This window comes from Cetorhinus maximus, chromosome 3 (genome assembly GCF_964194155.1).
Source record: "Cetorhinus maximus chromosome 3, sCetMax3.hap1.1, whole genome shotgun sequence".
In the NCBI taxonomy this organism is placed as follows: domain Eukaryota; kingdom Metazoa; phylum Chordata; class Chondrichthyes; order Lamniformes; family Cetorhinidae; genus Cetorhinus; species Cetorhinus maximus.
In genome coordinates, this window is record NC_135881.1 from 102,469,936 (window position 1) to 102,497,513 (window position 27,578).

General features: G+C 43.4%; 1 protein-coding gene across 1 annotated transcript in view; it reads left to right on the forward strand.

The window, feature by feature from the left end:
- slc25a13 (solute carrier family 25 member 13) overlaps positions 1 to 27,578 on the forward strand; it is a 403,392-nt gene that overhangs the window by 164,163 nt on the left and 211,651 nt on the right. The window contains exons 6-7 of the mRNA XM_078535669.1: positions 4,534 to 4,649; positions 20,651 to 20,790. Coding sequence (XP_078391795.1) covers positions 4,534 to 4,649; positions 20,651 to 20,790 — 256 coding nt within the window. The remainder of the gene's footprint in view (positions 1 to 4,533; positions 4,650 to 20,650; positions 20,791 to 27,578) is intronic.

Sequence of the window (27,578 nt, forward strand, 5' to 3'; positions counted from 1 at the left end):
GCTTGCTCCCTTCTGTCTCTATCCTTTTTCAGTAGGCAAGCACCTACTCTTGTTCAGCATAAATTGCTGTGTGAGGGGAATTGCAGATTGGATTCTGCATCTGACTACCATTTTAGAGCAGCAGTCTTTAGATCTTGTTCTGTTGAAATGGCATGCTATCTTAATTTTAAGTTACACAGTGTAATCTTAAAATCTTCAATGGATTAACAAATTTAGCAAATAAATTCCATGTAATTGTATAGAGCCCTTAACTTATATGCTCTGTTCTGATGAAACCTAAAATTCATTGTCTATGTGCTTGATTTTTTTCTAGGCTGTTTAGTATCAAATGCAGTAAGTAGGCTGATGCTATCCTGCAATATCGCCTGAGGTTCCTGCCTTAATTAGATGGGAGAGTAACATTGTCCCTCTGATCTGCACCACCATCAGATTTGTAGATGAAAGGGTTTGGGCTGAACCAAGATATAGTTTAAAATGAAATTGAAATGGATTATTGCAGAAATGATTAGGATGAAATGGAACTAATTTCCAAATAAACTCGCTGCTTGCTTTATACAGTTATTTTGGGGAAGAATTATTTTGACGTGTTCTGAAAATATGTTTTGATACATTTATGTAGCAGTATAATATTTTTCAAGTCAATGGAAAATAACGAATGGCATGTTAAAAAAACAGCTGCCAATTTGCTACAAGTCTGTTTGCATTGCTAGCATAACCACTTTCACTCTGTCAGTATTTTGTTGCGGTTTAAAAATACTTGTTTCATTGTATTTTGTTTTCAGTTCATAGACTATTTCTTCTCTACATGTAAAGTGGATTTCAGACTTCTTTTCTGTGGGGAACCTCTGCAAAATTTGTATCATTTCCAAGGACCCCTTGTTCCAACTTCTGAAAAGTTGCTCATATGAAAATATTGCTGCCATTGAAAGAAATGCTTTTCTGTAATTACAGAAATTAATAATAATAATGTCAACAAATACAGAAATGGGGGAATCCTTCAGAAATCCCAGTTTAAACATCTTTGACAGATGGTCATCATTTCCCTGTGCCTTACGGCTTGTGTGTGACAACTTAAGGAGAGGAAAAGGATTTGGCGACCTGAAGTGCCTGTTAGCTGCCCCTTTTGCATATAATGTATATTTCTTGGCTGCCCCCAGCCTGGATAGGGAATTTCACAGAATCACAGAATGTTATGGCGCAGCAGCCCTCTGAATGAGCATTGTGACCTAGTGCCATTCTCCTGCCTTTTCACCTGAAACAAATGGATGCATTTAATTTTGATGCACATGACATGGTGTCATGAAATTATAATAATTCTCATAATATTATTGTGATTTATTGTAAAAGTAGGTTAATAGTAGGGTTTGGATAGTTTCTCTGTGTGTGTCTGTGTGTGTGGCATTTAATTGAATTGGAGACAGCTGGCCTGGAGGCTTCTGATTAATCAAAAGGAAGCTAGGTTTAAAATGCTAAATATGAAAAGACTGAGGCTTTAGAAGCTGAAGTGAGGAGAGTTTGCATTTTTAGATAAATCAGAGTAGTTTGAATTTCAAAGAGGTGTAGGGTGTTACACCTAGCCAGAGAAGCTAGGCCAGGCAGTGTGTTTATTTTTCCCAAAGGTTACTGATAGTATTATCACTATGAAAAGATTTATATTATGAGAAAGGTAAAGTTCCAAAGACATATGGGAAAAATGGAATTTGCATTAAAAGGAAGAAACATGTGTAAAGGAGAAGAGGCTATGGGCTGAACTTTGCTGTCAGCGAGCAGGGGGCGGGGCCTGCTTGCCGATGCACAAAATGACGCGGGATGATGTTGGGGGGAACCCCTGACGTCATCCCGTCCCATTTAAATCTTCAGGAAGGCGGGGGCACAGCAAAATCAGCTGTGGGCCCGCCGACCTGTCAATGGCCAATTGAGGCCATTGACAGGATCATTAAAACAATTAAAGGATCTGCCTGTCCAACCTTAAACCGGGCCTTAATTGGCCCGCCCACTTAAAATGGCGGCGGGGCCCGCTTCTCCGGCGGTGTTCGGCTCCCCGCCCACCAGAGATTGAGTCAGGCCTGCCCGCCCAGTAGGCAGAAAATTCTGCACTAAGTGTTGCTGAGCCACAGAGATTAAACAGAGCCCAGGTTTGTTGCCTCATCTCAGCCGATATGGCTAATCTCAGTTGGAAATGCAGTAAGAAAGTACCAGTTGACACAGGTATACAGAGGTTTCCTGCTTGTTGATCACCATCGAGTAAATCCAGTGGAGGTTCACTGAGAACTTGATCAGGTTCAGTTGTGAAGTCCTGCATTATTGAAAAACCATCTGAGGTTCGCTGTGTTAGCTCGCACATGTCAGATGGCCATTTGGTTAAATGTGCCAGAGAGCCATTTGTGCCCATGGAACTCCGTCCCAGCATGAGTCAGCAACTTTTTCAGACGAAGGGGTAATAATCGGGAATAACAGGAATTAATCCACAGTACTGCTATTTTAATAATATTATACGCATTTGATTTCATTTTGTTTTTATTCTCTTCCTGTGACTGCAGACTGAATCTTGGGTATTCAAAGTTGGTAAAGTGTGTGATAATGTTTACATTAACGGATTAATGATTGTAACTACTGCTGTTAAATTAAGAAAAAGCTCATGCTTGATCATTGGGAAATTCTACAGATAGCGTATAAATGAAGAGGACTTTCTAGAGCTCTTCAGGAGCAAAAGAAATTGCACTTTAGAGCAATGTTGAAGAAATGATACTTCTTTTGGGTTATGTGCCAATGGCAGGCCATTAATAATACCTTTCTACCAAAGGTCACAGCATACATGCAATGCAAAAGTGTGGGGCTAATACAACAGAACAGATCAATCACAATATTGCGAAACATTAAATCATCACTTCCATTAAAATCCAATACATGCTCTTTCCAGCAGGGACAGTAGAGGAAGCAATGATCAGTAATGGAAACATAGGGCTGAATTTTGCCGTCGGCGAGCAGGGGGTGGGGCACGCTCGCGGATGTGCAAAATGACACGGGATGACGTCAGCACTTAGCCTCAGGGAGATGTGTGCATTCATGCGCATGCATGAAAGAGCACACTCTCGCATTTGGGGAATCGCCCCCCGCCTGCACAGGAAGCGCATAGTGCTTCCCGCCGGGCGTCATGCTGGGTGGGCCTTAATTGGCCCACCCATTTAAAATAGCGGCGGAGCCCGCTTCTTCGGCGGGGATCGGCTCCCCGCTCGCCGGAGATTGGGTCGGGCCCGCCCGCCCAGTAGGCAGAAAATTCTGCTCTATGTGTCAGAGAGGAAGGCATTGTAAGATCTACCAGAAGTGTGAAAAGCCTCGAGTAGTTGTGCAATAAGCTGCTGCCTACAGAAACTGAAGCTGGGAAGAGCCACTTTGAATTCTCCTGTCCAGGGTATTGTGTTGACTTGCCTGGATCTGTTTAAAATCTATTTTTTTTTTACTGCTGTCTTAACGGGGGTGTAATTGGAAGCCAGATTAATTAAGGGCTTTAGGAGTTATTAAGGTAGTAATTTGTAGACCTATGTATGTGCTCGAAATCTTTTAATAAAGGTTTCAGTTTTCTAAAAAATCTTTAGAGTCTTAGTGGACTTATTACTACTGAATCAGGGCACACATCTCGAAATAAAATACAAATGACTCAATCCGCCTGGCACACATCATCTGCTGCTTCATAACGCATGGGTGAAATTAAGCATTAAAGGTTGTGAGGCTGTCCCTTCAGGTAAGATTTATCATCATTTGATTTTCTATGATTCAGCTTGATTCTGCTGTAGCCTCTGACATCAGCCAAATGACCGAAAAACTGGTAGAATTTGCACTTCTATAGGCTCTCAGTGTCTGCAGGAGCCCACAATTTCCATCAACAATCTGGTGTGTGTGCTAATTCCCAGACACGGTCCTTAAAGTTTATTTATGAGTGTACCCTGGAAAAACAGCTGAAATCTGCTGATGCCTGCCTGACTAATGCTGGAGTGAGAGGAATAGGAAGAGAAAATTTGGGGGCCTGGTGCTGCAGTGCGTTTTGATCTTTCCATTGTCTATGTTATGTTTTGACTTCAGAAAATTTCTAGAAGATCCTGTTGTAATTGCTGGGATCTTCCTGCTGAGAACCTCTTCCACTCACTCTGCTGGAATATCCAAAGACAGGTGAATGTTCCCTGATTTAAATACTGGCAAACACCTGTTCCACAGCAGGCATAACTGAATCATTCTTAATCATACATATTTACTGCATAACAGCTGGTTTCTGCGTAAATTAAAATTAAATTATTTTTTATTGGCTTTTTAAAGCCAAAATGGGATTTTTATTGTAACACTTAATTAACTTCAGTCTAAGGCTTTGAATCTTTGGTCAGTAATGCATTCCTATTATGTGCTTGACTTACGGGGTACCGTCTCAGGTTTGAAGCACTACAGACAATGATGCAATATTCTATTTAAAGATTTGCCCTCCATTTCCACTGTGGGGTGAATGTCTCTTATGTATTAACATAGTTTATTTTGCATTTGCAGGCTGATCTCCTTTCAAGATTTCCTTGAATTTGAATCTGTTTTGCGTGCACCAGATGCCTTATACATTGTTGCTTTCCAGCTATTTGACAAGAATGGCAGAGGAGAAGTCAGCTTTGGTGCGTACTACTAGAAAAGTGTTGATAAACAATGGAAATAAAAAGCAAGACTAAAAATGTTGCAAGTCAAAGTAAAACAAAAGCTTAGCTAGTCAATGCTCAAGAGTAAAAGATAGGTTTGCATTCTCAATGTAGCCTTCCATCAGAAGGCTTACATCTGAAATAGTAACCTATTAATTTATCCATGCTAACTAACCATTTTGGATTTCATTTATTTGTTTGTTTTCAGATTATAAACAATGGTATTGCTATTTTTCATGCAGAACCATTCTTGTTCCTGTTTTCTAAATGCATATTGTGAATCATAATTAGTGCCTACAGTATTAGATGTATTCTTCATGCCCCAAAAGCCAACCAATATATTTTACTTTCTTCAGGAAAAAAAACTATTATAACAAATATCTCCTTATACAATTATCTTCCTCAGATTAGCTTCTGTTGTGGAGACAGGATGTGCTAGTTCGTAGTTAACCTTTTCAGAAAATTATTATTCACTAAAACTATTAATGAACTGTCGTGCAGATCTGCGACTACAACTATATTTTAAAATTAAAATCTTTCAGAGAGGGTTTATTGTCCAACCAGAAGACAAAATGTATTTTATGAGTGACTTAGCTACAAAGTTTACTTATCAGAAATGAAAAGTGAATTCCTACACAGAATATTATTGACTTTTTCTGGTCGATATTCTTGTTTTTCTCCAAGCATAATTCTGCAATTCATTGTTCCTCCTGCCTGTAGACCATCAGAACTAAAGTGTCATATTATATTACCCTGTAAGAAGGTTGGATTGCAGTTAATTTAGAATACTGAAGTAATTATATCATCAGTAATCAATTCATGCATTTGCTGGCACAAGTAAGTTTAAAATACCATTACGAAGACCACCTTAAGACTTATAATTACGTTTTGGCAGATATAAGTGGAATAGGCACAATTTAGTTTAGTTAAGTGAAGTATAGGCAATATTAGCAAAGAAAGATGTAACAATCGATGCCTAAGTTAATGGCACATGATAACAGTATAAATCTTGAAACTCTAATCAGGGGTTTATGGAGTAGCTGCAAATTCTTGCTATATTATACTGATTATACCACTTTTATGTGAGCACTTACATCTGTCAAATTAGATGTTTGTAACTTGTTTGTTGCATAACATGTAAAACCACTTTTAATGAAATGAAAATATGAATTAAAACTCAACTCTTTCAATATTATCTATGTATAGGATGTCCTAAAACATTTCTCCCTATTGCTCAATCTACATTTTTCCGTTGTCAGGATCTAAGTTTTAGACTTGGGAAGAATTTTTCCTATGGCGGGCTGGGCGGGAGTGGGTGTGGGAGGGCGCGGAGCCGATCGCCATCCATGATCGGCTGCATGCCGCTATTTTACGCAGGTGAGCCAATTAAGGCCAGCCCAGCGTAACACGCAGCCGGTAGCATCCAGTGCTACTGTGCGGGCAGGGGGAGGAGGAAGAGTCAGGGCCTGTGCTCTTTCAGTGTCACATGAGCTGGGACATGTTTGTGATGTTTGCAAAATTTACTTAATTACTTTATAAAATCTTCAGGAAACCTTATCCCCCGCCGTGGATGAGGTTTCCTGAAAAACACGAAGGCCGCTTGGGCTCTTCACCCGCCTGCCAACCTTAAGGTTGGACGGGCAGCGTTCTTAACCAAGTTAATTGCTTTTTTAATGGCCTTAATAGGCCGCTGACAATTTGGCCGGCGGACAGCCGCCTCCGGCAATGACATCAGCATGCCCATAATATTCAGACTTTCACAAATTAGTTTGTTTTTAAGCAAAAGATAGTTATTTTCCTAGCTTCATCTGTAACTAGTTAAGTTGGGGTGTGGAGGCTTATTTAGCTAATACCTTCGCTGCATGTTAGCTTTATATGTAATTTTAGTTTTGCAAGTTAATTCATGTACTAATATATTTTAGTTTTTTTCTGTACCTGTATAAATGTGTTAAAAACAAAAAACTACTGCATATGCTGGAAATCCAAAACAGAAACAGAATTACCTGGAAAAACTCAGCAGGTCTGGTAGCATCGGCGGAGAAGAAAAGAGTTGACGTTTCGAGTCCTCATGACCCTTCAACAGAACTGAGTAAAATTAGGAGAGGGGTGAAATATAAGCTGGTTTAAGGTGGGGGGGGTGGTGGGGGAGAGAAGTTGGGGGATGGTGGTTGTAGGGACAAGCAAGCAGTGATAGGAGCAGATAATCAAAAGATGTTACAGACAAAGGAACAAAGAGGTGTTAAAGGTGGTGATATTATATAAGAGAATGTGCTAATTAAGAATGGATGGCAGGACACTCAAGATACAGCTCTAGTGGGGGTGGGGTGGAAAGACTGACAGGGCATTACAGGTATAGATTTAAAAATAATGGAAATAGGTGGGAAAAGAAAAATCTATATAAATTATTGGAAAAAAACAAAAGGGAGGGGGAAGAAACGGAAAGGGGGTGGGGATGGAAGAGGGAGTTCAAGATCTAAAGTTGTTGAATTCAATATTCAGTCCGGAAGGCTGTAAAGTGCCTAGTCGGAAGATGAGCTGCTGTTCCTCCAGTTTGCGTTGGGCTTCACTGGAACAATGCAGCAAGCCAAGGACAGACATGTAGGCAAGAGAGCAGGGTGGAGTGTTAAAATGGCAAGCGACAGGGAGGTTTGGGTCTTTCTTGCGGACAGACCGCAGGTGTTCCGCAAAGCGGTCGCCCAGTTTACGTTTGGTCTCTCCAATGTAGAGGAGACCGCATTGGGAGCAACGAATGCAGTAGACTAAGTTAGGGGAAATGCAAGTGAAATGCTGCTTCACTTGAAAGGAGTGTTTGGGCCCTTGGACGGTGAGGAGAGATGTAAATGTGTACCGTGTTACGAACTTGGTTGAGGCCAGCAACTTTTAAAAAGAAATTTGAACCCCCAGTAATTGACTGAAAGAATAACGGCACAAGATTTCATGTTTTAAACACAAAAAACTTTTACTGTACAAGAGTTAAACAAAGCAAGTATTATTAACACAATATTTCATAGTTTCTTATACTTCAAACCCAAATATCTCAACAGACCATTTCCCACTCTACTTTTGTTTCCATCCAAGAATTCCCCTATAGTTTACAGAGCCTTGAGGATTCCTTCACTTCTCCTAGGAACAAACCAAGATGTGCCACAGCTCTCAGGATTTCACTTTGACTCTCCTCAGTGTTCCCACTATTCTTCAAGGTATGAGATTCCTTAGGGTTCTTTCACTACCATCCAGCTAGGCAAACCCTCCAACTCTCCATCGACGCCTTATGATTTTGGACTCCCAAGGTCAAGCATGAGCCTCACTGCATTCTTGCTTAGTAACTCCCAATAACCCTCTGCCCCAGATTCCAGCTTCCTTACAGCATCCGACCCAGTCCTCAACTGCAGGCAGCATTTTCCCTGCCAGTTCCCAGGAGCCCACTGACTCTTTCTGTGAGAAATTACATGGATAAATCCCAGAACCAAAAAAAAACATCTCCCTGCAATCTATCCCCATGGCAATGGGGCACCTCCGGGATGTTCCAGATAGAGATCCAAATTCATTAATTTTATCTTCAAAACATCCCTTTGATTCTGGGACCCACATGGACAATTTATATTGTTAGGAAATATAGATAGTTTAGGTAAGTTAATTTTGTATTTGTGGGTGTTAGGAATGAATTTTAGCTTTAATGTTTAAGTTTGATTTGTATTTCTGTAACTGTGGACAGGATTTTCCCGTCGGTAAGCGGGGGGCAGGGCCCGCTCGCCGACGTGTAAAATGATGTGCGGTGACGTCAGGCAGAACTCCTGACATCACCGTGCCCCGTTTAAATTTTCCAGTATGTGGGGGCGCAGCAAAATCAGCTGCGCGCCCTTCAACCTGTCAATGGCCAATTGAGGCCATTGACTGAGTAATTAAACTAATTAGTGGACCTGCCCGTCCAACCTTAAGGTTGGCAGGTAGGCCAGGAGCCCGAGCGGGAATTAGAAAAAGCATGAAACCTCATCCATGGCGGGATGAGGTTTCATGTAGGTTTTAAAAAATTTTAATAAAGTTTTTGTAAAACTTATGGACATGTCCCAACACCCGCCCTTCAACTTCGCCCCCGATGGGGGAAAAATCCTGCCCTGTGTGTTAAGAAAAGATCAAATTGAGTTTTAGTTTCAATTTTAAAAAGGTGCCTGCATTTCTAATGAGAGTTTTACAGCTGTTGCAGCTAAGTTAAACAAACAAGAGTAGAGAAAGTGGGATGTTGCCTAGCAAAAGGGGTCCAGAGAGGGTGGTCCCTCCCAAAGACACACAGAAGAAACTAGAAACAGCAGTTTGATTTGGAAGCTGTTTGAGTTCAGTTGGTTTTGAAGATAGCTGCCTGGAGAGACTGGAGCAAAGGGGACAGATAGCCAATCCCAAGCTAAAGAAAATACATCAAAATTCAGGGTAGTGGAACAGGAGGAAGTCCCTAGAAGACCTTCTAGTCAAAGGAAGGACTGGAACCTGGGGAAAGGTCCTGTTAAGTGAAGTTGAGAGTGAGGGGCAGAGAAAGACTACAAGCTTCAAGTTTAAATCTTCAAGTCTAAAGAGATAAAGGCTTAAGAAGTCAGAAGGTCCAAAGAGACAACTGAAGATCTGCAACTCTTTGCTATAGGCATGCGAAGCAGTGGTGCACTGTTGACAGCTGAGTCAGTGAGAGAGTGTGTGAAAGAAAGCTTGAATGCAGTGGTGACCCAGGGGAGAGGAACATCAGAAGGAAAGTTTGAAACCCTTGCAGAGGGCATCTGAGAGAAAGCGACAGTTTGGTAGAAGATTCCAAAGCGGGTCCTTGGAGAGTGGAGATTGTAAATCCTCGTGTGAAAGACGGATTTCAGTGAGACTGGTTAGCTCACGGTGTGACAAGTGTCTTGCGGGGAGTTGATGAGAGATCCATAGCATCTGATTGAGGTGGCAGTTGTCACTTGATTTCAGAGCGTGGTGCGTCTGACCACAGGTCGCCCACTGGTATCTGGACTGCGTACTTACTGTGGATATTAAAGTATAAGAAAGCTTTTGTAACTTGTGTTATCCTTACAAATCAGTATTTATCTGTAAAGGTATAGTTTGGGTGAAGAAGTATTGTAATACAGTTCATCTTGTTTAATAAACGTGTTATGCTTTTGAAAGAAGTTCATTAGCTGACTCCAATGACTCTGGTCAGTAGCTCCTCTCCATGTACCTAAACAAAAAAAATGAAAGTTAGAATCTATCAAGCTGGTTTCCACCCTGGGATCAGGCTTGTCCAGTGGTAACCTCAGCTGGGGACCATAACAATATCTCTAATGGGGACAACTTCAATCTTACCAAGCTCACTGGCTTCTTTACGAAACTAGAGAGGACCATCTGTTGTTTAATGTTTTCACACCTCTTAACACTAACCCCTTTGAGTAAACGTGGACCAACTTTTGAATTGTAATTACCTTGGGGGTATTTACCAGTTTCTCAAACCCAGGTTTTTTTTTCCATTTATCTTACATTTTAAAATTCAGTTCCCAAAACTAAAAGTTATACTCCTAAAACATATGAATATTAACCTGCATAACTTGGACTTATTGGTTCTGTTATGCAGCAGATTTATTACCATAACATTACATTTATTACCATCACATTAACTAGTTGAGTACAGTAGAATTCTAAAAGTGCCTTTGGCTAGTATTATGACCACAGCTGATGTTAATTGCTGTGCAAACCAAATCCCAGAGGAAATTTGGCTCATGGGCCATACCCTTTTTTCTTGTATTCTGAAAACGCGAAGGGGACGTACTGATCTCAGCAGTGAGAAGCCCAGTAACACTTGTGAGATTTAAAAAATTAAAAGTAAAAGTTTTATTAACAAGAATAAAGAATACTTAAGCACACGGGGGACAGAATTTTGCCCTCTGCGGGCGGGCCTGGTGGGGGTGGTTGGCTGTCAAGGGAAGGTCGTGTTTGACAAATTTGATTGAATTTTTTCAGGAGGTAATCAGGAGTGTTGATGAGGGTAATGCATTTGATGTGGTCTACATGGATTTTAGCAAGGCTTTTGATAAGGTCCCTCATGGCAGACTGGTCAAGAAAGTAAGAGCCTGTGGGATCCAAGGCAAAGTGGCACGTTGGATCCAAAATTGGCTGAGAAGCAGGAAGCAGAGGGTGATGGTAGGGGGATGTTTCTGTGACTGGAAATCTGTTTCCAGTGGGGTTCCGCAGGGCTTGGTGCTAGGGCCCTTGTTTGTGGTGTACATAAATGATTTGGACTTAAATGCAGGGGGTATGATCAAGAAGCTCATGGATGACACGAAAATTGATAGGGTGGCAAATAGTGAGGAGGATAGCCGTAAACTGCAGGAGGACATCAATGGACTGGTCAGGCGCGCAGAGCAGTAGCAAATGGAATTCAACCCGGAAAAGCGTGAGGCACTTGGGGAGGGCTAACAAGGCAAGGGATTACACTATGAATGGTAGGACCGTGGAATGTACTGAAGATCAGAGGGACCTTGATGTGCATATGCACAGATCCCTGAAGGTAGCAGGGCAGGTAGATAAGGTGGTTAAGAAGGCATATGGGATACTTGCCTTTATTAGTCGAGGCGTAGCATACATGAGCAGGGAGGTTATGCTGGAACTGTATAAAACGCTGGTTAGGCCACAACTAGAGTACTACGTGCAGTTCTGGTCACCACATTATAGGAAGGATGTGATTGCACTGCAGAGGGTGCAGAGGAGATTTACCAGGATGCTGCCTGGGCTGGAGGGTCTGAGCTATGCGGAAAGATTGGATAGGCTGGGGTTGTTTTCCTTGGAGCAGCGAAGGTTGAGAGGGGGCCTGATAGAGGTGTATAAGATTATGAGGGGCATAGATAGGATGGATAGGAAGGCACTTTTTCCATTAGCAGAGGGGTCAATAACCAAAGGGCATAGATTTAAGGTAAGAGGTAGAAGCCTAAGAGGGGAGTTAAGGAGAAATGTTTTCACCCAGAGGGTGGTGGGAATCTGGAACTCACTGCCTAAAAGGGTGGCTGAGTCAGAAACCCTCGTAACATTTAAGTATTTAGATATTCACTTGCGTTGCCATAGCCTCCAGGGCTATGGGCCAAGCGCTGGAAAATGGGATTAGTCCTGTCAGATCTTTGTTGACTGGTGTGGACACAATGGGTCGAATTGCCTCCTTCTGTGCTGTGGACACCTATGAGTCTATGCTGGTTTCAATGACTGGTGTTGCAAGTGGGTACTGCTGCTTCTGATCTTTGGGCAGCCTCCTGGTTTTCCGGCTGGCTTTCAAAAAAACTAATTAGAACCACAAAGCTGCCCGAAGGTCGGAAGCAGCAATTCCTCCTTGCAGCAATTGTCAATGAAACTGACTGTCATGGTTTTTTTTAGAGCTGGCCAACCATGAAGCTGCCCAAAGGTCTTTCCCACTCTCGGCAACTGTCAGGGTTTTTTTAAAGTTAAAAGTTGCTGAGAGCCGAACTGAAAGCAGGGCAGTGATTGGAGGAGCATCAGGTGTGGGAAAGACAAAGCTGCTCCTTCAGTCACAGATTCTGCCTCTCCCACGCTGGATATCTGAAAGTTCTGCCTTCCGTTCTTTGATTTCTGGTGATTTGCTTGCCAAGCTGGTTTTCCAGTGGCTCTGCGTGGAGATATCTGTTCCTCTCACCCTTATGCAGATTGGTGTGTAAAGGTCGTCTAATAATGCACTTTGTCATGTATGAAAAAGAAATGAACAAGTTATAATGTATAAACATCTTCAGGCGTGAGTGTACTGCTGAGAGGTTTCATTTGAAGCTCGTGTTATCTTCTCTTGAAGTTGCCAAGACCTGTTGAATGCAGCTTAGAGTGGAAACCAGTGGGACAAGATAAGACTATGCATTCAGTGTTCAGGTTAGTTATTGCTTCAGTTCCTTCAATGACAGTTTTCTTCTGTCCCAATCTTGCTGTCCCTTCAGAGACAGAATCTATGATTCGAGGAGCAGCAATGGCAGGAGAGAAGGAACCTCTGATTGGTGGAGCTGGATCAGTTCTTCTGGCTGGTCCTTCTGGCTACAATGCAGGAGACTTTCAGCTGCACTGAACGATTTGAGACAACATAATCTGGGAGGCTGAGGAGATGAAACAGAAAATGAAAGAACAGGATGGAGTCACTGCCAGTAATGAGGCCGGAGCTGGCCCAGGATAACTGCCACTTAGCCTCGCAGCTTATTACAGGGTTGGCCATGCAGACTCTGGGGTGGGGGAGGGAGAGTAGTTGCTTGTTCCTAACTCTGCTCTGTAAATACTCCCAAAATCCCAAACCTAACTGCCCTCCCACATTGGACTGGACATGGCACTGTTTTGGCCTATTAGGGACCTGGTGCTACCCAAGTGCCTGCTGATCGATGAGGCTGCATTTCCCTGCCCTCTTAAAAGGTGACCAGCCTGAAACATGTAATGCAGGCTTGTCCAACTCGCAGCCCGTGGGCCGCATTGCACCCTGCTAAGCCCCTGCGTGTAGCCCCTGGAGCGTTTGTTGAAAATGCCGGTAGGACTGGTCAGTGAGTTTGAAGATTTCTGCAGGGGACTGCTCCTCCAATCACAGCCTGTTTCTCTCCCACGTTTGCTGCTGATAGGCTAACTATTGGAGGAGCAGCTCTGAAATGCGCGGGGCCTCCACTCACCGTGCTTTCACCTGCAGCTTGTAGTGCTTTGGCCTGGCTCCGGCCACGTTCCCCCTGTTCTCCCCACGTTACCCTGGCTCTGGCCATGTTCCACCAGTTCTCCCCACGTTCCCCAGGCTCTGGCTGTGTTCTGCCAGTTCCTCCCACCCCCACCCCCTGGTTCATACTGCGTTCCCTTGGTTCCTGGCACGTTCCCCCGGTTCCTCCCCACATTCTACCGACTTTCAGTGGTCCCCTTGGCGGGCACCCACTTTTGGGCGCTGTTAGGCCTCAGACCTCGCTCCAAGCCTCTCTTCAACTCTCATTGCACATCCCCCACCCCCGCAGCTGATTTGGTGAGTGAGGGTAAGTAAGTGAGTGTGAGAGTGGGTGAGTGGGTAGGTCAGTGGGTGAGCAGGAGGGTGAGTAACTGAGGGTGTGCGGGTGAGTGAATGTTTGGGAGAGAGAGAAAGGGTGAGCATGTGTGTGCCTGAGAGAGAGGGTGAGCGTGTGTGTAGAGAGTGAAACTGAGAGTGAGCGTGTGTGTGCCTGTGTCTGAGAGAGAGGGTGAGCGTGTGTATTGTGAGAATGGATGCTTTTTTAATATTTTGGGGTATATTGTGTTATTCTGTAAAGAAGGCTGGGCATCTGTGTGTGCCTATATGGTTTAATTAAGCTGGGAAGAGTTTGATAGGAGTCAGGTTGTCGGGGGTTTGGAAACGTGAAAAGGATAGAGGTGTTGAGGTACAAGTAAATAGGTTAGATCTAAAATTTGCATTTTTAGATAAGTTGAGAATTTGTTTGAATATCAAAGGGGAGTCAGAGGTAACAAGAAACATGTTTACATCTTTCAGGAGTCCGTAGGTAAACAAGTAGTATGGATATGATATTTCATTGACCCGAAAGCAAAGACAAGATAGAAACATGAAAGATCTTATTTTTGCAGGGTTGAGTTTCAAAGAGGTGTGTGAGAACAAATGGAACGAAGATGAAAGGGAAAACAGGTATGTTAGAGATGGCTGTATAGCTGTTAAGCTGGAGAGAGAGCTAGGGATGGTTGGAGATAGCTGGAGCTGTTTAAGCTATTGAGATAGCTGGAGCACTGGACTGGAAGAAGGTGCAGTTTGAATCACCCATCCAGCCAAGCCAGAAAAGTCTTGGGCTGCAGCAAACAGTTTCATTCTGAAATGAATTCCACCACAGAGTGGAAGAGGGTAAAGGTCATGTGGTACACATTTATAGAAGCTACAGCAACTTGCCTTGTATAATATTACTGGATTTCATAGTTAACATCTACAAGGGAGTGTTGCCTGGAAGGTGTTTACTTGAGGGTTTGACCACGTCGAGAATTTTGGGGGAATGTTTGTAAGACTAACCTTAATTTTGTAACTGTAATCTTGTGTGCTTAAGTTTTCTTTTAGTTTTGTTAAAATAAACTTTTACTTCTAATTTTTAAAAATCCGAGAAGTGTTGCTGGACCTCTTGCTGCTGAGATTGGGACATCATCTTCTCGGTTTCAGAATACAACAATAAAGGTTATGGCCTGTAAGCCAAGTTTCCCTCTGGGATTTGGTTTGCACAGCAGTTAACACCAGCTGTGGTTATAACAGTATATCTGTGTGAGAGAGAGAGCGAGAGAGAGGGTGAGCATGTGTGTGTGTCTGGGAGAGAGAGAGAGGGTGAGCGTGTGTGTTTCTGGGGGAGGGAGAGAGAGATGGTGAGTATGTGTTTGGGGGAGAGAGAAAGATGGTGCGTGGGAGAGAGAGAGAAGGTGAGCATGTGTGTGTCTGGGAGAGACAGAAGGTGAGCGTGTGTGTGTCTGAGTTTGAGGAAAGAGGGTTAATGTGTGTGTGTGTGAGAGAGAGAGGGAGGGGAAAAGTATTTGTCTGGCTCATGCCCAATCTCAGGGTTCTCATTCACCCTCACCTCCACACACCAACAGGCACTCTCACAGGATATGAGGGTGAGTGAGTGAGCACCCTGAGACTGAGAGTGAGCTGGACACACACACTCTCACTTTTTCACACTCAAATGGTCGTCTTAATTTATATTAATCCTTGGGGGTGCAGCTAACCCTTCCATGGCAGTGCGATCCCTGGCAGGGTCACAGCCACCCATTTATAGCAAGGGCAGCGGTAGCCGCAAGGAGCTGAGTTCCAGGTTGGAGGGTTGGAATATTGGGGGAGGGGGGGAGGGAGAGGGGGGATGGTGTGAGTGGGATTGGGTGCAGAGGGAAGAAAGGAGATGATTGAGTGGGCCTGGGTTGGGAGGGAGGGAGGGGTGAGTGGGTCTGGGTGGGGAGGGAAGGAAGGGCTGTTGTGGGTTTGGTTGGGGAGGGTGGGAAGGGCTGAGTGAGTTGGGGGCTGAGTGAAGAGGGAGGGCATGGGTTAGTGAAGGTGAAGAGCTTTGGGGAGAGGGACTGTTGAGTGGGGGAAGTGGGTTGAGAAGATAGATGTGTGTGTAAGATGGGGGCAGATGAGTTCAATAAAGCTCAGCTGTGTCTGAGGAAGTGGGAGAGGGATTTCATTGAGACTTTTGTCACTGTGGAATATGGAGAGCTTGGCTGAAGCCTTTATGATTACATAAAATAACACTTTTACCAAATACGTTAAAACACAGATTTTCATATTTATATAATGTATTATATCTTGATCTATTATAATATGTGCACTTTAATAATAACACACTGAATGTTACTATGCTGCTTTATTGTTGTTTTGATTTTGCTGACCTTGGGGTCACATTAATTTTCAAGAGTTTTTTTTATATATATTTGTTCATGGGATGTGGGTATCACTGGCAATGTTTGTTGCCCATCCCTAATTGTCCTTGAGAAGTTGGTGGTCAGTTAAAATGGGGGCACATTGGAAAAGTAGTTTGTAAATCACCGCCGTAGGTAGCCCTTTGCTTCACTTCGTATGTATATAATCCAGCAAGGCCATGTTCTATTGTTAGTATGGACTTCATTCTGTATTACATGCACTAACTGCATTAAATGCTGAAATGCTAAGGTCACTTTGGTGATTTTATACACATGCATTGGTCCACAGCCTTAATAGTAATAGAAGCTAAACAAAGAGAAAACTAATGTTTCTACCTACTTGAAGTCTAATAATTCCACCTATTTGAAATGGCCTAGAAGCATTTGTATTTCACTACACATCATAAAAAGTGCGAGAATTCCATGATTCCTTATCACAAAAAAAATTCAGACCTTTTTGTCTTTGTCCACTAGTTTACAGACTTTTTTTTTGTCTTCGACTACTCCCACCTCGGACTGTTGAGCCCCCCTACCATCAACATCCATTGACCAGAAATTAAACTGTACCAGTCACGTAAATATTGTGGCTACAAAAGCAGCTCAGAGGCTGGGAGTTCTGTGGCGACTATCTCATCTCCTGACTCTACAAAGACTGTCCACAGTCTACAAGGCACAAGTCAGGCGTATGGTAAAATACTCCTGACTTGCCTGGGATGAATCCAGCTCCAACAACTCTTGAAGCTCAATGCCATGTTGGACAAAGCAGCCCCTTGAAAAGCATCCATCTACCACATTCACTTCCCCCACCACCAGCGCATAGCGATAGAAGTAACTAATAATTAGTAACTAAGAAGTAACATATATAAGATGTATTGCTACCACTTGCAAGTTCTGCTCCGAGTCAGACATATTGCCATTCCTTTGCTGTGGCAGGGTCAAAATCCTAGAACTTTCTCCCTAACAGCATTGTATGAATTATGAGAAGGAGAAGGCCATTCAGCCCCTCAAGCCTGCTCCACCATTCAATAAGATCATGGCTGATCTGAATGTAATCTCAGCCCCACATTCCTGCCTGCCCCTGATAACCTTTCACCCCCTTGTTAATCAAGAATCTATCTTGTTGGTTCTCTCACCACCTGCTGCAGACCCAGTCTAGCAGCTATGTCTTTTAGGACTCGGCCAGCTCAGTCAGTAGTGATGCTGCCAAGCCACTCTGCCTGATTACCTTGAATTTTTCTAAATGCCCTGCTATAACATCTTTAATAATAGCTTCTAACATTTTTCCTATGACAGATGTTAGGCTAACTGGCCTATAGTTTCCTGCTTTCTGTCTCCCTTTTTGAATAAAGGAGTTATATTTGTTATTTTCCAATCTAATGGAACCTTCCCCGAATCTAGGGAATTTTGGAAAATTAAAGTCAGTGCATCAACTATCTTACTAGCCACTTATTTCAAGACCTTAGGGTGCAGTTCATCCAGACCTGAAGATTTGTCAGCCTACAGCCTCACCAATTTGCTCAATACCACTTCCCTGGTGATTGTAATTTTCCCAAGCTCCTCCCTCCGCTCCATTTCCTGATTTACAGCTATTTCCTGAATGTTACTTGTGTCCTCCATAGTGAAGACTGAAGCAAAATACCCGTTTAATTCATCTGCCTTCTCCCTATTTTCCGTTATCAGTTCCCCAGATGCACACTCTATCGGACCAATGCTCACTTTGTTAACTCTTTTCTTATTTAGAAACACTTACTATCCATCTTTATATTATTAGCCAGTCTTCTCTCATACTCTAATTTTTCCCTCCTTATTAATCTTTTTGTCATCTTTGCTGTTCTTTATATTCTTTCTAATCTTCTGACCTGCCACCTATCTTTGCGTAATTATATGCTTTTTCTTTAAGTTTGATGCTGTCCTTAACTTTTTTTTAGTTAACCACGGATTTTTCTTATTCATTGGAATATATATATTCTGTGTATTCTGAAATATCCCTTTAAATGTCTGCCACTGAACTTCTATTGACATATCCCTTAACCGCATTTACCGCCAGTTCACTTTAGCTAGCTCTGCTTTCATGCCCTCATAATTGCCCTTATTTTAGTTTAACTTACTAGTCTTGGATGCACTCGTTTCTCCCTCAAGATGAATGTAAAATTGTGTTTGTACCAGCACCAGATGGACTGCAACAATTTGAGAAGGCGGCACCACCACTTTCCCAAGGGCAATTAGTGATGGGTAATAAATGTTGGCCTTGCCAATGATGCTCACATTTCGTGAATGAACACACTGAAGTAAGCTCCCTATGCCAGAACAGTTAAGCACAAGGCTTCATTCGTATGAAACAGGTGAGTTGCAGACACAAGAACACAAGGGGAAGAATTTTCCTGTCGGCGAATGGGGGCAGGGCCTTGATCGCCAACGTATAAAATGACGCAGGATGGCGTCGGGGGAACTCCCGACGTTACCCTGTGTCATTTCCATTTTCAGGTCGGCAGGGGCGCAGCCGGGTCAGCTGCGTTCCCACCAATCTGTCAACGGCCTATTGAGGCCATTGAGAAACTAATTAAAATCATTAATGGACCTGTCCGTCCAACCTTAAGGTTGGCGGGCAGACCTGGAGCCCTGGCGGGCTTCAGAAAAAGCATGAAACCTCAACCACGGGCAGGATGAGGTTTCATGAGGGTATTTAAATTTTTAATAAAGGTTTCGAACAAAGTTATGGACATGTCCCAACTCGTGACAGTGTCACATGAGGAGACGTCAGGGAAATTTTTCTATCATTCGTATTACAATTTTTAATTCAGAGTAGATCTCCCTGAGGCAGCACTTAGCCTCAGGGAGATCAGTGCACTCTTTCGCATGCATGCGTGAAAGAGCGCACTCCCAGCTGAGGGAATTCCCCCCCCATGCCCACACAGGGAGCGCATAGTGCTTCCTGGCAAACATCATGCTGGGCGGGCCTTAATTGGCCCGCCCACGTAAAATGTGCGGCGCACCCCCAATTGGAGGCGCCCGCACCTGCTCCCGCACTACTCCCCCCCACCCCCCCCATGCAGGGAAAATTTTTCCCAAGCAATAGGAGCAGGGGTAGATCACTCGGCTCATTGGGCCTGCTCTGTTATTCAGTATGATGGCTGATCTTGGGTTTCAACTCTGATTTTTCGCCTGCTCCCCATATCCCTTAATTTCCTGAAAGATCAAAAATTTGTTTATCTGAAATGTATTTAATGATGGATCATCCACAACCCCCTGAGTAGAGAATTCCAAAGATTCACAACCCTTTGAGTGAAGTAATTTCTCCTCATCTCAGTCCTAAATGATCGGCCCCTGATCTTGAGCCTGTGCCGGCATGTTTTAGATTTCCTGACCAGTGGAAACGATCTCTCAGCGTCCATCCTATTAAGCCCCTTCAGAATTTTGTAGGTTTCAATGAGATTGCCTCTCATTCTTTCAAACTCCAGAGAATATAAGTCCATTTCACTTAGCCTTTCATCATAGGACAACTTCCTCATCCCGTGGACCAATTCAGTGAATGACATCTGCTGGGTGGCTGCAGGCAGCTTGACAGTCAAAACTACTGGCAAAAAATGGATCTTAAAGAGTGGGGGGTTGCCAGGGAGACAATGGATAGGAGAGAAGGGTGCCAAATTGGGCAGCCGGCGAGGGGATTTGATTGGGATGGGATGGGGAACAGGACAATAGAATTGGGGTGGATCAACGGGGAGCTGATGGTGTAGAGTGGGTTTCACTCGAGATGCAGCAATTGGAACATAGAGATGGAGGACGATTGGGACGGGTGGGGGCATTGGTCACGAGGTTAAGGAGGTGAGCAGGGATCACCATTGTTTCAATGTCATACAGTGCCATATTGGAAGCTTAGGTGCCCATTTAGCATCTGAAAACAGGTGTGGTCCCATTGAATTTCTAAACTCATAATCTATTGCAATTTTGAACATAAGAGCAGCTTTGTGATTATGCGTAAATCGAGATTGTATGTATTCAGTAAAATTTAAGTGAGACAGGAGAAAATGTTCAGCTAATGCTGTTAGTTATGTGATTTCTCTAGCTTCAGTTACTTCTGTGGCATAGAAGTAAAACCATAGTTGTAGTAAAGCCCTGAAAAAATTCTCAATACCTTCATTTCAGAAGATTGAAAAAGAATCCTGTTTTTCTATGATTTGTGGAATGTTGCATTCAGTCAATAATGTATATTGTACAAATATAGATTATTTTTTCCAAGTATAGTTTTACTGAAACATATGTACAGTGTCTCCAGCAACTTGCAAATATTTTTGATGTCACAATGAGAATTGACTGGTATAAATTTTCTGGAGTAAGACCGGAGGGCATATATTGTTAAGCTATGAATTTGATAGGTTAGTCACCACAAGCATTTAACATAAGTCATGGTATATGAATATCACAGAAGAGAGAGTTTAGCCTGACAGGTGGTTAACCTTAAGCTATTTGGAGGCAAATTCATATTAACACATGCCTTAGGAGGTTAATAAAAAAGTTATTTCTGTTTTCAATTATCGTAGCATGATTTTTCTTAGAATTATACATTAACCCATATAATTTGTCATGGTATATAGATCACATCAAGCAAATATTTAGCCAATCCAGTACTTACCAGCGCATCCCATTTAACTGGAACTCCGAGTTTGTGGATCTGTATTTTGGAAAGGATAGGAAAAATCATCTTGAATATAAAGAATTTTCTCAGTTTCTCCTGGTAAGTTGTTAACTTAGTGTTTTATGTATATTTATGTTTGTATAATTCAAGTAAACTCTATGTAAAGATATTAATATTTACAGTAATGTACTCAACTCTAACATTGATTCTGAGTCCAAAATCAATATTGTAAAAACTATTCTAAATTATTAGATTACTGCAATGTTTATTTGTCACATTTTGCTACAAATGCTTTTAGTGTAACAAGTGTTTTCTAGGCTTTTAAAATTACATTGAGTCAATGGATAAGTTAAAGAAGAAATAAACTACTAAAATTTTCATAGCATCTTCCATGACCTCAGTACACTCCAAAGCGTTTTACACCCTAGTCACTGTTGCAAGGTAGGAAAACATAGCAGCCAATTGCACAGTGTAGACCCACAAACATCAGTGGTACATGACCAGATAATCTGATTTCATGATGTTGGTTGAGGTATAAATATTGGCCAAGGCACCGGGAAAACACCACTGTTCTCCTTCAAGTTGTGCCATGGGATCTCTTATGTTCAACTAGGAGGGCAGACGATGCCATTGCTTCATGTCTCATCTGAAAGGCAGCACCTTCAAAAGTGTAGCCTGCCCACTGTCCAAGTACTGCACTGGATTCTTTTTTGTGCTCAAATATTTAGAGTGGTGTTTGAACCCATGATCTTATGACTCTGAGGCAAAAGTGCTACCATTGAGGCAAAGCAAGGAGACGCAGTGTAAAACAGGTTGCTCTGAGCCTGTTCTGCACTACTGACGTAAACCAGTTTCATGCGTCTCTCTTACTAGGCTCCAGAATTTGATCAGCTGAAGCTATTTAAAAACTGACAATGCCCAATACAGTAAAATACATCTGGCTACTAGCATTTTTCCAATTGAGAACAAGTACTTCTTTTTAATGCAATATGACTTTAAAAAAGTTTTCTGGACCACCAATCAGTTTTGCAAAGTGAAAGGGTGTGCTGTGGAAAAGGTGGAAAGGGTGTGCACTCATCTGTTTGCAGCCTTTACCATTGGTCTTTTGGAGGGCACCTTGAGAGCAAGAAGAGAGGAGGCATACATAAGGACATAAGAAATAGGGGCAGGAAGAGACCAAATGGTCTCATGAGCCTGTTCCGCCATTCAATATGATCATGGCTGATCATCTGCCTCAATTTCACTTTCCTGCCCACTCCATATATCCCTTGATTCCCTGAGAGAGCAAAAATCTGTCTATCTCAGCCTTAAATGTGCTCAACGATGGAGCATCCATAACACTGTGGGGCAGGTATTTCCAAAGATTCACAACCCTCTGAAGAAATTTCTCCCCATCTCAGTCCTAAATGATCGACCCCTTATCCTGAGATTGTGACCCTGTGTTCAAGATTCCTCAACTAGGAGAAGCAACCTCTTCGTGTTTATCCTGACAAGCCCCTTCAGAATATTAAATGTTTCAATGAGATCACCTCTCATTCTTTTAAACTCCAGAGAGTATGGGCCCAATTTACTCAGCCTCTCATCATAGGACAACCCTCTCATCTTAGGAATCAATCTAGTGAACATTTGCTGTACCGCCTTCAACACATGTATATCCTTTATTAAATAGGGATGCCAAAACTGTGCATGGTGCTCCAGGTGTGGTCTCACCAAAGCCCTCTTTCCCCAATACTGGTGCCAGTGCCCCATGAATCAAAACTCCATCTCCCCACACCATTCCTTGATTAACATTCTTAATTCTCTATAACCTGCTTGACCTTAAGCCAATTGGCGTGTGTCTCAGGTAGCAATCCAGAGATTATTACCTTTGAGATTGTGTTTTAATTTGGATCCTAACTTCTCAAATGTCATTCCTAGCTCTACCTATGTTGTTGCTTCCTACGTGGACCCTTCCCCTCCCACTCCAAATTCATCACCAGCCATGAGGGGATATCTTCTGTCCTGACACCGGGCAGAACATCCAGTCATGGCTGCAGAGGATGACATCTATCCTCTGATGATAAAGTCTCCTATCACAATAATTTTCCTTTTGACTCCCCACCACCATCACCCCGCTCCCACCCCGCCACTTGAATGGCTTCCTGCACCATCGTGCTATGGTCAGTTTACCCAGCCAACCTGCAGTCCTTGCTCTCATTCACAGAGGTAGCAAGCACCTCATACCTGTTGGTCAAAGTCAAGAGCTGAGGCTCCTCCATCACTACATCCTGGATCCATATACCTACTTGATTTGCAGTCACACCTTCCTGTCCTGATCATTGACCAATTTTAGAGTTCTCCTTAACCTAAGGGGCGTGTCTGCCTCCTGGAACAAAACATCCAGGTAACTCTCCCCCTCCCTAATGCTTGGCAATGTCTGCTGCTCAGGCTCCAGCTCAAGAACATTGAGCCAATGTTGCTTGAGCTGCAGACATTTACCACGTATGTGATTATTTGGGATTGCAGTGCTCTTTAGAAACCTCCACATGCTGCAGTTATGCCACACCGCCTGCCCTGCTAAGTCTGTCTAATCTTATTTATTTATTTATTTTATTAGCTGATGGGTTACTAATTTAGTAAAGGAATAGCAAGTTACAGTCTCCTAGCTTAGAGATAAAGGGCAAAGCGCTCACCAGCTGTTGGAGGTAAAACAAAAAAAAAAGCAGTACCGCCTTCCTCTGCATCGAATTCCCACTTGAACCAAATTCCCAATTTTAGAGACTAAGATAAAAACAAAATACTGCGGATGCTGGAAACCTGAAACGAAAACAGAAAATGCTGGAAAAGCTCAGCAGGTCTAACAGCATCTGTGTAGAGAAAAACAGAGTTAACGTTTTGAGACCATTTGACTCTTCTTCAGAGGTAAAGATAAGTAAAAATGTGATGAAATTTATACTGTTTAAGGGGGTGGGGGGTGGTGGAGCAGGTGAAGCTGGATAGAAGGCCAGCGATAGGTGGGGGCAAAGGAGAGATTGACAAAGATGTTATGAACTGAAGGACAAAGGGGGTGTTAATGGTAGTGGTTAGGGCTAAAGGAGATGCTTTGAGTGGCATTAAGGTAAGAAAGCACAATGTGATAATAGCGGGACAAGGGTAAGCACTCTGAAAAGAATAACACGAACAAGTGACAGATGGCCCTTGTGGGGTGGGGGAGGAGACAGTGGTGGGAAAAAGATTGAAATAGGATAAAAGGTGGGGATAAAACAATGAATAAAAATGAAAATAAATAAAAATAAGAACAAGTGGATAAAAAATAATGATAGAAAATCTGATGCCCTACGTCATATCAACAATGCCCAGTTCCCTGGCCCTAACTGCCTCCTCTTCACCATGGATGTACAATCCTTCCACATCCCCATCCCCCACCAGGATGGTCTGAGGGCTCTCCACTTCTCCCTTGAACAGAGGCCCGAACAATCCCCATCCACCATCACTGTCCTCCGTCTGGCTGAACTTGTTCTCTCGCTGAACAATTGCTCCATAAACTTGTCTCACTTCCTCCAAATAAAAGGTGTGGCTATGGGTACCCGCATGGGCCCCAGTTATGCCTGTCTCTTTATGGGGCATGTGGAACATTCCTTGTTCCAGTCCTACTCAGGCCCCCTCCCAAAACTCTCTTTCTCAGTACATCAATGGCTGTTTCGGTGCCGCTTCATGCTCTCGTCTGGACCTGGCAAAATTTATCAATCTTGCTTCCAATTTCCACCCATCCATCACCTTCACATGGTCCATCTCTGGCACTTCCCTTCCCTTCCTTGACCTCTCTATCTTAATTTCTGGTGATAGACTGTCCACCAATATTCATTACAAGCCTACCGACTCCCTCAGCTACCTCGACTACAGCTCCTCACACCCTGCTTCCTATAAGGACTCCATCCCATCGTCTCAGTTCCTTCGCCTCTGTCACAACTGTTCCAATGATGCCACTTTCCAAAATGGTGCTTCTGACATGTCTTCCTCCTTTTTTAACTGAGGATACCCCTCACTGTAGTTCGCTGGGCCCTCAACCGTGTCCACCCATCTCCTGCGCCTCTGCCCTCACACCTTCCCCTCCCTCCTAGAACCATGATAGGGTCCCCCTTGTCTTCACTTTTCACCCCACCAGCCTCCGCATTCCAAAGGATCATGCTGCGCCATTTCCACCAACTCCAGCATGATGCCACCACCAAACATATCTTCCCCTCACCGCACCCCCCCCCCCCACCCCACCCCCACTTTGGCATTTCATAGGGATCGTTCCCTCCGGGACACCCTGGTACACTCCTCCATCACCCCCAACGTCTCATCCCCCTCCCACGGCACCTTCCCATGCAGCTGCAGAAGGTCCTTTACCTCCTCCCTCCTCACCGTCCAAGGGCCCAAACATTCCTTTCAGGTGAAGCAACGCTTCACTTGCACCTCCCTCAATTTGATGCTCCTAATGCGGCCTCCTCTACATTGAAGTGAGCGAACGCAGACCGGGTAACCGCTTTGCAGAACACCTTCGGTCTGACCTAAACATGACCCAGACCTTCCTGTCACTTGTCATTTCAACACACCAGACAGCATGAATGCTGGCATCCTGAGAAAGATAGCAGGTTCGAGCACCGTGGAGCCACTGCCACAATTCCACTCTGGTGGCTAAGCAATCCCGTAATTTGCTGGAGGACAGATTGCTGTACTCCTGTGAGAACCTGTATGTCTCTTTGAACACTTGTATCACAGCCATGGCACCAAGCTGGCTTGCATGGCAACAAGCACAGATCTCATGATCTCTTATTTCCACTGCGACATTGAAACATTGGGTGGCTCACATTCTCCTGCTAAGTGGCCGTTCTTTCCATGGAGGTGGATGTCAGCACAAACACCTGATGGAACAAAAAGTACCCATGTTATAGGTGGACTTCTCTACTCCAAGGGTGAGCAGTACTTCTAGAAATGCTGACAGAACCTCACATTTTCTGTTGCTGCTTCAGAATAGTCACTCCGTGAATGACCCCTGAGCAGTCATTTGTGTTAGGCTGAGCAGAATTTGGAGAGTTTGGTGCTCTCTGACAGGTTCTCTCCACTGCAATCACTGTCTCCAACACCTGCTGCTTATTTGTGATGTGTGTATCACCATGTGACAATCTAGCTATCTTCCTTGGACTCGTACTGAGGTGTGCATATTTGAGCTGGTGGAGGATGTGTATGAGTCATGTAACAGCAGAAGTAGGCCATTCACCTCCTCGAGCATGCTCTGCCATTTGATAAGATCATGGCTGCTCTGATGGTGGCCTCAACTCTATTTTCCAGTCTACCTACTCCCTATAACCTTTGACTCACTTGTCAATCAAGGGAGTCCATCGAACTTAACCTTAGAAATATTCAATGATCCTTCCTCCACTGATGTCAGGGAAGAGAATTCCACAGAGTAAAAGCCCTTTGAGAGAAAAAAAAATCTCCTCATCTCCAAGGTTTACATCTCAGTTGCAGTGATGCAGAAGTAACATTAGAGATTGCTATGTGCCAAGTGGTAGTATGATTCCTAATTCTGTCACCAGATATCTGGGAGATCACCCATCTCTCCCTGTTGCCAGTGGCCAATCATCCACCACCCTGCAATCTCTAAGGCCACCTCCTCTGCACGGTAATGGTGGTTCTCACTGGTTCTCTGTCACTTACTGGAGTTCTACACTCTTCTGCAAGGAGAGAAAGAAGACAACTATGAATGAGAGAACTGGATTGTTTAGAGAGGAGAGAATGACAACATTTGTGGAGGATGGCTCAGATATAGATGTGAGTTGGCACCGAGATAAGGGTGAGCTTCAATGTTGGCTGCTCAGATGGGGATATGAGGAGGTGCCTGGACAGAGAGGAGCAAGTAAAGCTGTAAGGTGTGTTGGTCTGAGGAGTGCTGTGCAGGAGAATGCTGGGAAGTCAGCAGTTAGCATCTGATATTGGGATGCTACTCAACTTTCCTGCCCTCATGAGATCATTGAGCTTCTTGTAACATTGTACTCAAGTTCCTGCACCTTGCTTCCTCGGCCACTTCTGTCTATGCCTGCTTGATTTGAGAGGCTGGCCTCTTCCTCTGCTCCTTGGTAAACAGCCCCTCAGAGCTAGCAACAGGACCTCCAGGGAAGAGCTAGAGAACCAGGGGCAGCCTTCCATGTCTGGCTTCCATTCCTGTGGATCCTGAAGCTTCAAGAATCAAAGTAGAATTCAGCCAATCTGACCACTCTTGAGGTCCCTTTAACTAGAAACCCTTCCATTGACACATGTGGATCGTCATCATGTCCACACTGTCAGGAAACCCAGAAGCGGGATGCAAATGCAGTATCTAAGTTAAACAGTCAGGCAAAGCCCATTTCTCTGAGCTATGGCTACCTGACCCGTCACCAGTCCCCCAACCTGCTGTGAGTATGTCAGTTTCATTAAAATTCTACCCATTATCTGGTCATTTATCTCATGCTGTTGGTGGGACCTCATTGCACACAATTTGGCTGCCGTATTAGCCTGCATAAAAACAATGACTACATTTCAGTATAATTAACTAATATTTTGGAACACCTGATTCATGTAAAGTGCTATAAACATGCAAGTCAATTGTTTTTTTATATGCTGTTATGCAGAAGTTAAATTCTGTGTTGAATGTTTTTGTTGGATAAATTATATATTTTGATTTTTGTCCAAAACACTTTCCTAGTAATCTGGAATTCTATTTTATCCAAAATGATTTGGTAGTGAACTTGATCTCTGGTTATAGTAGATCCAGCTTACAGGAACTGGCAGCGAAAGATTGGTATAAAAATGGCTGAAAATCATGACCACCTTGTCTATTTTTATTATGATGTGCTTGATTTTACAGTAGTGTATGGTAATTTTGG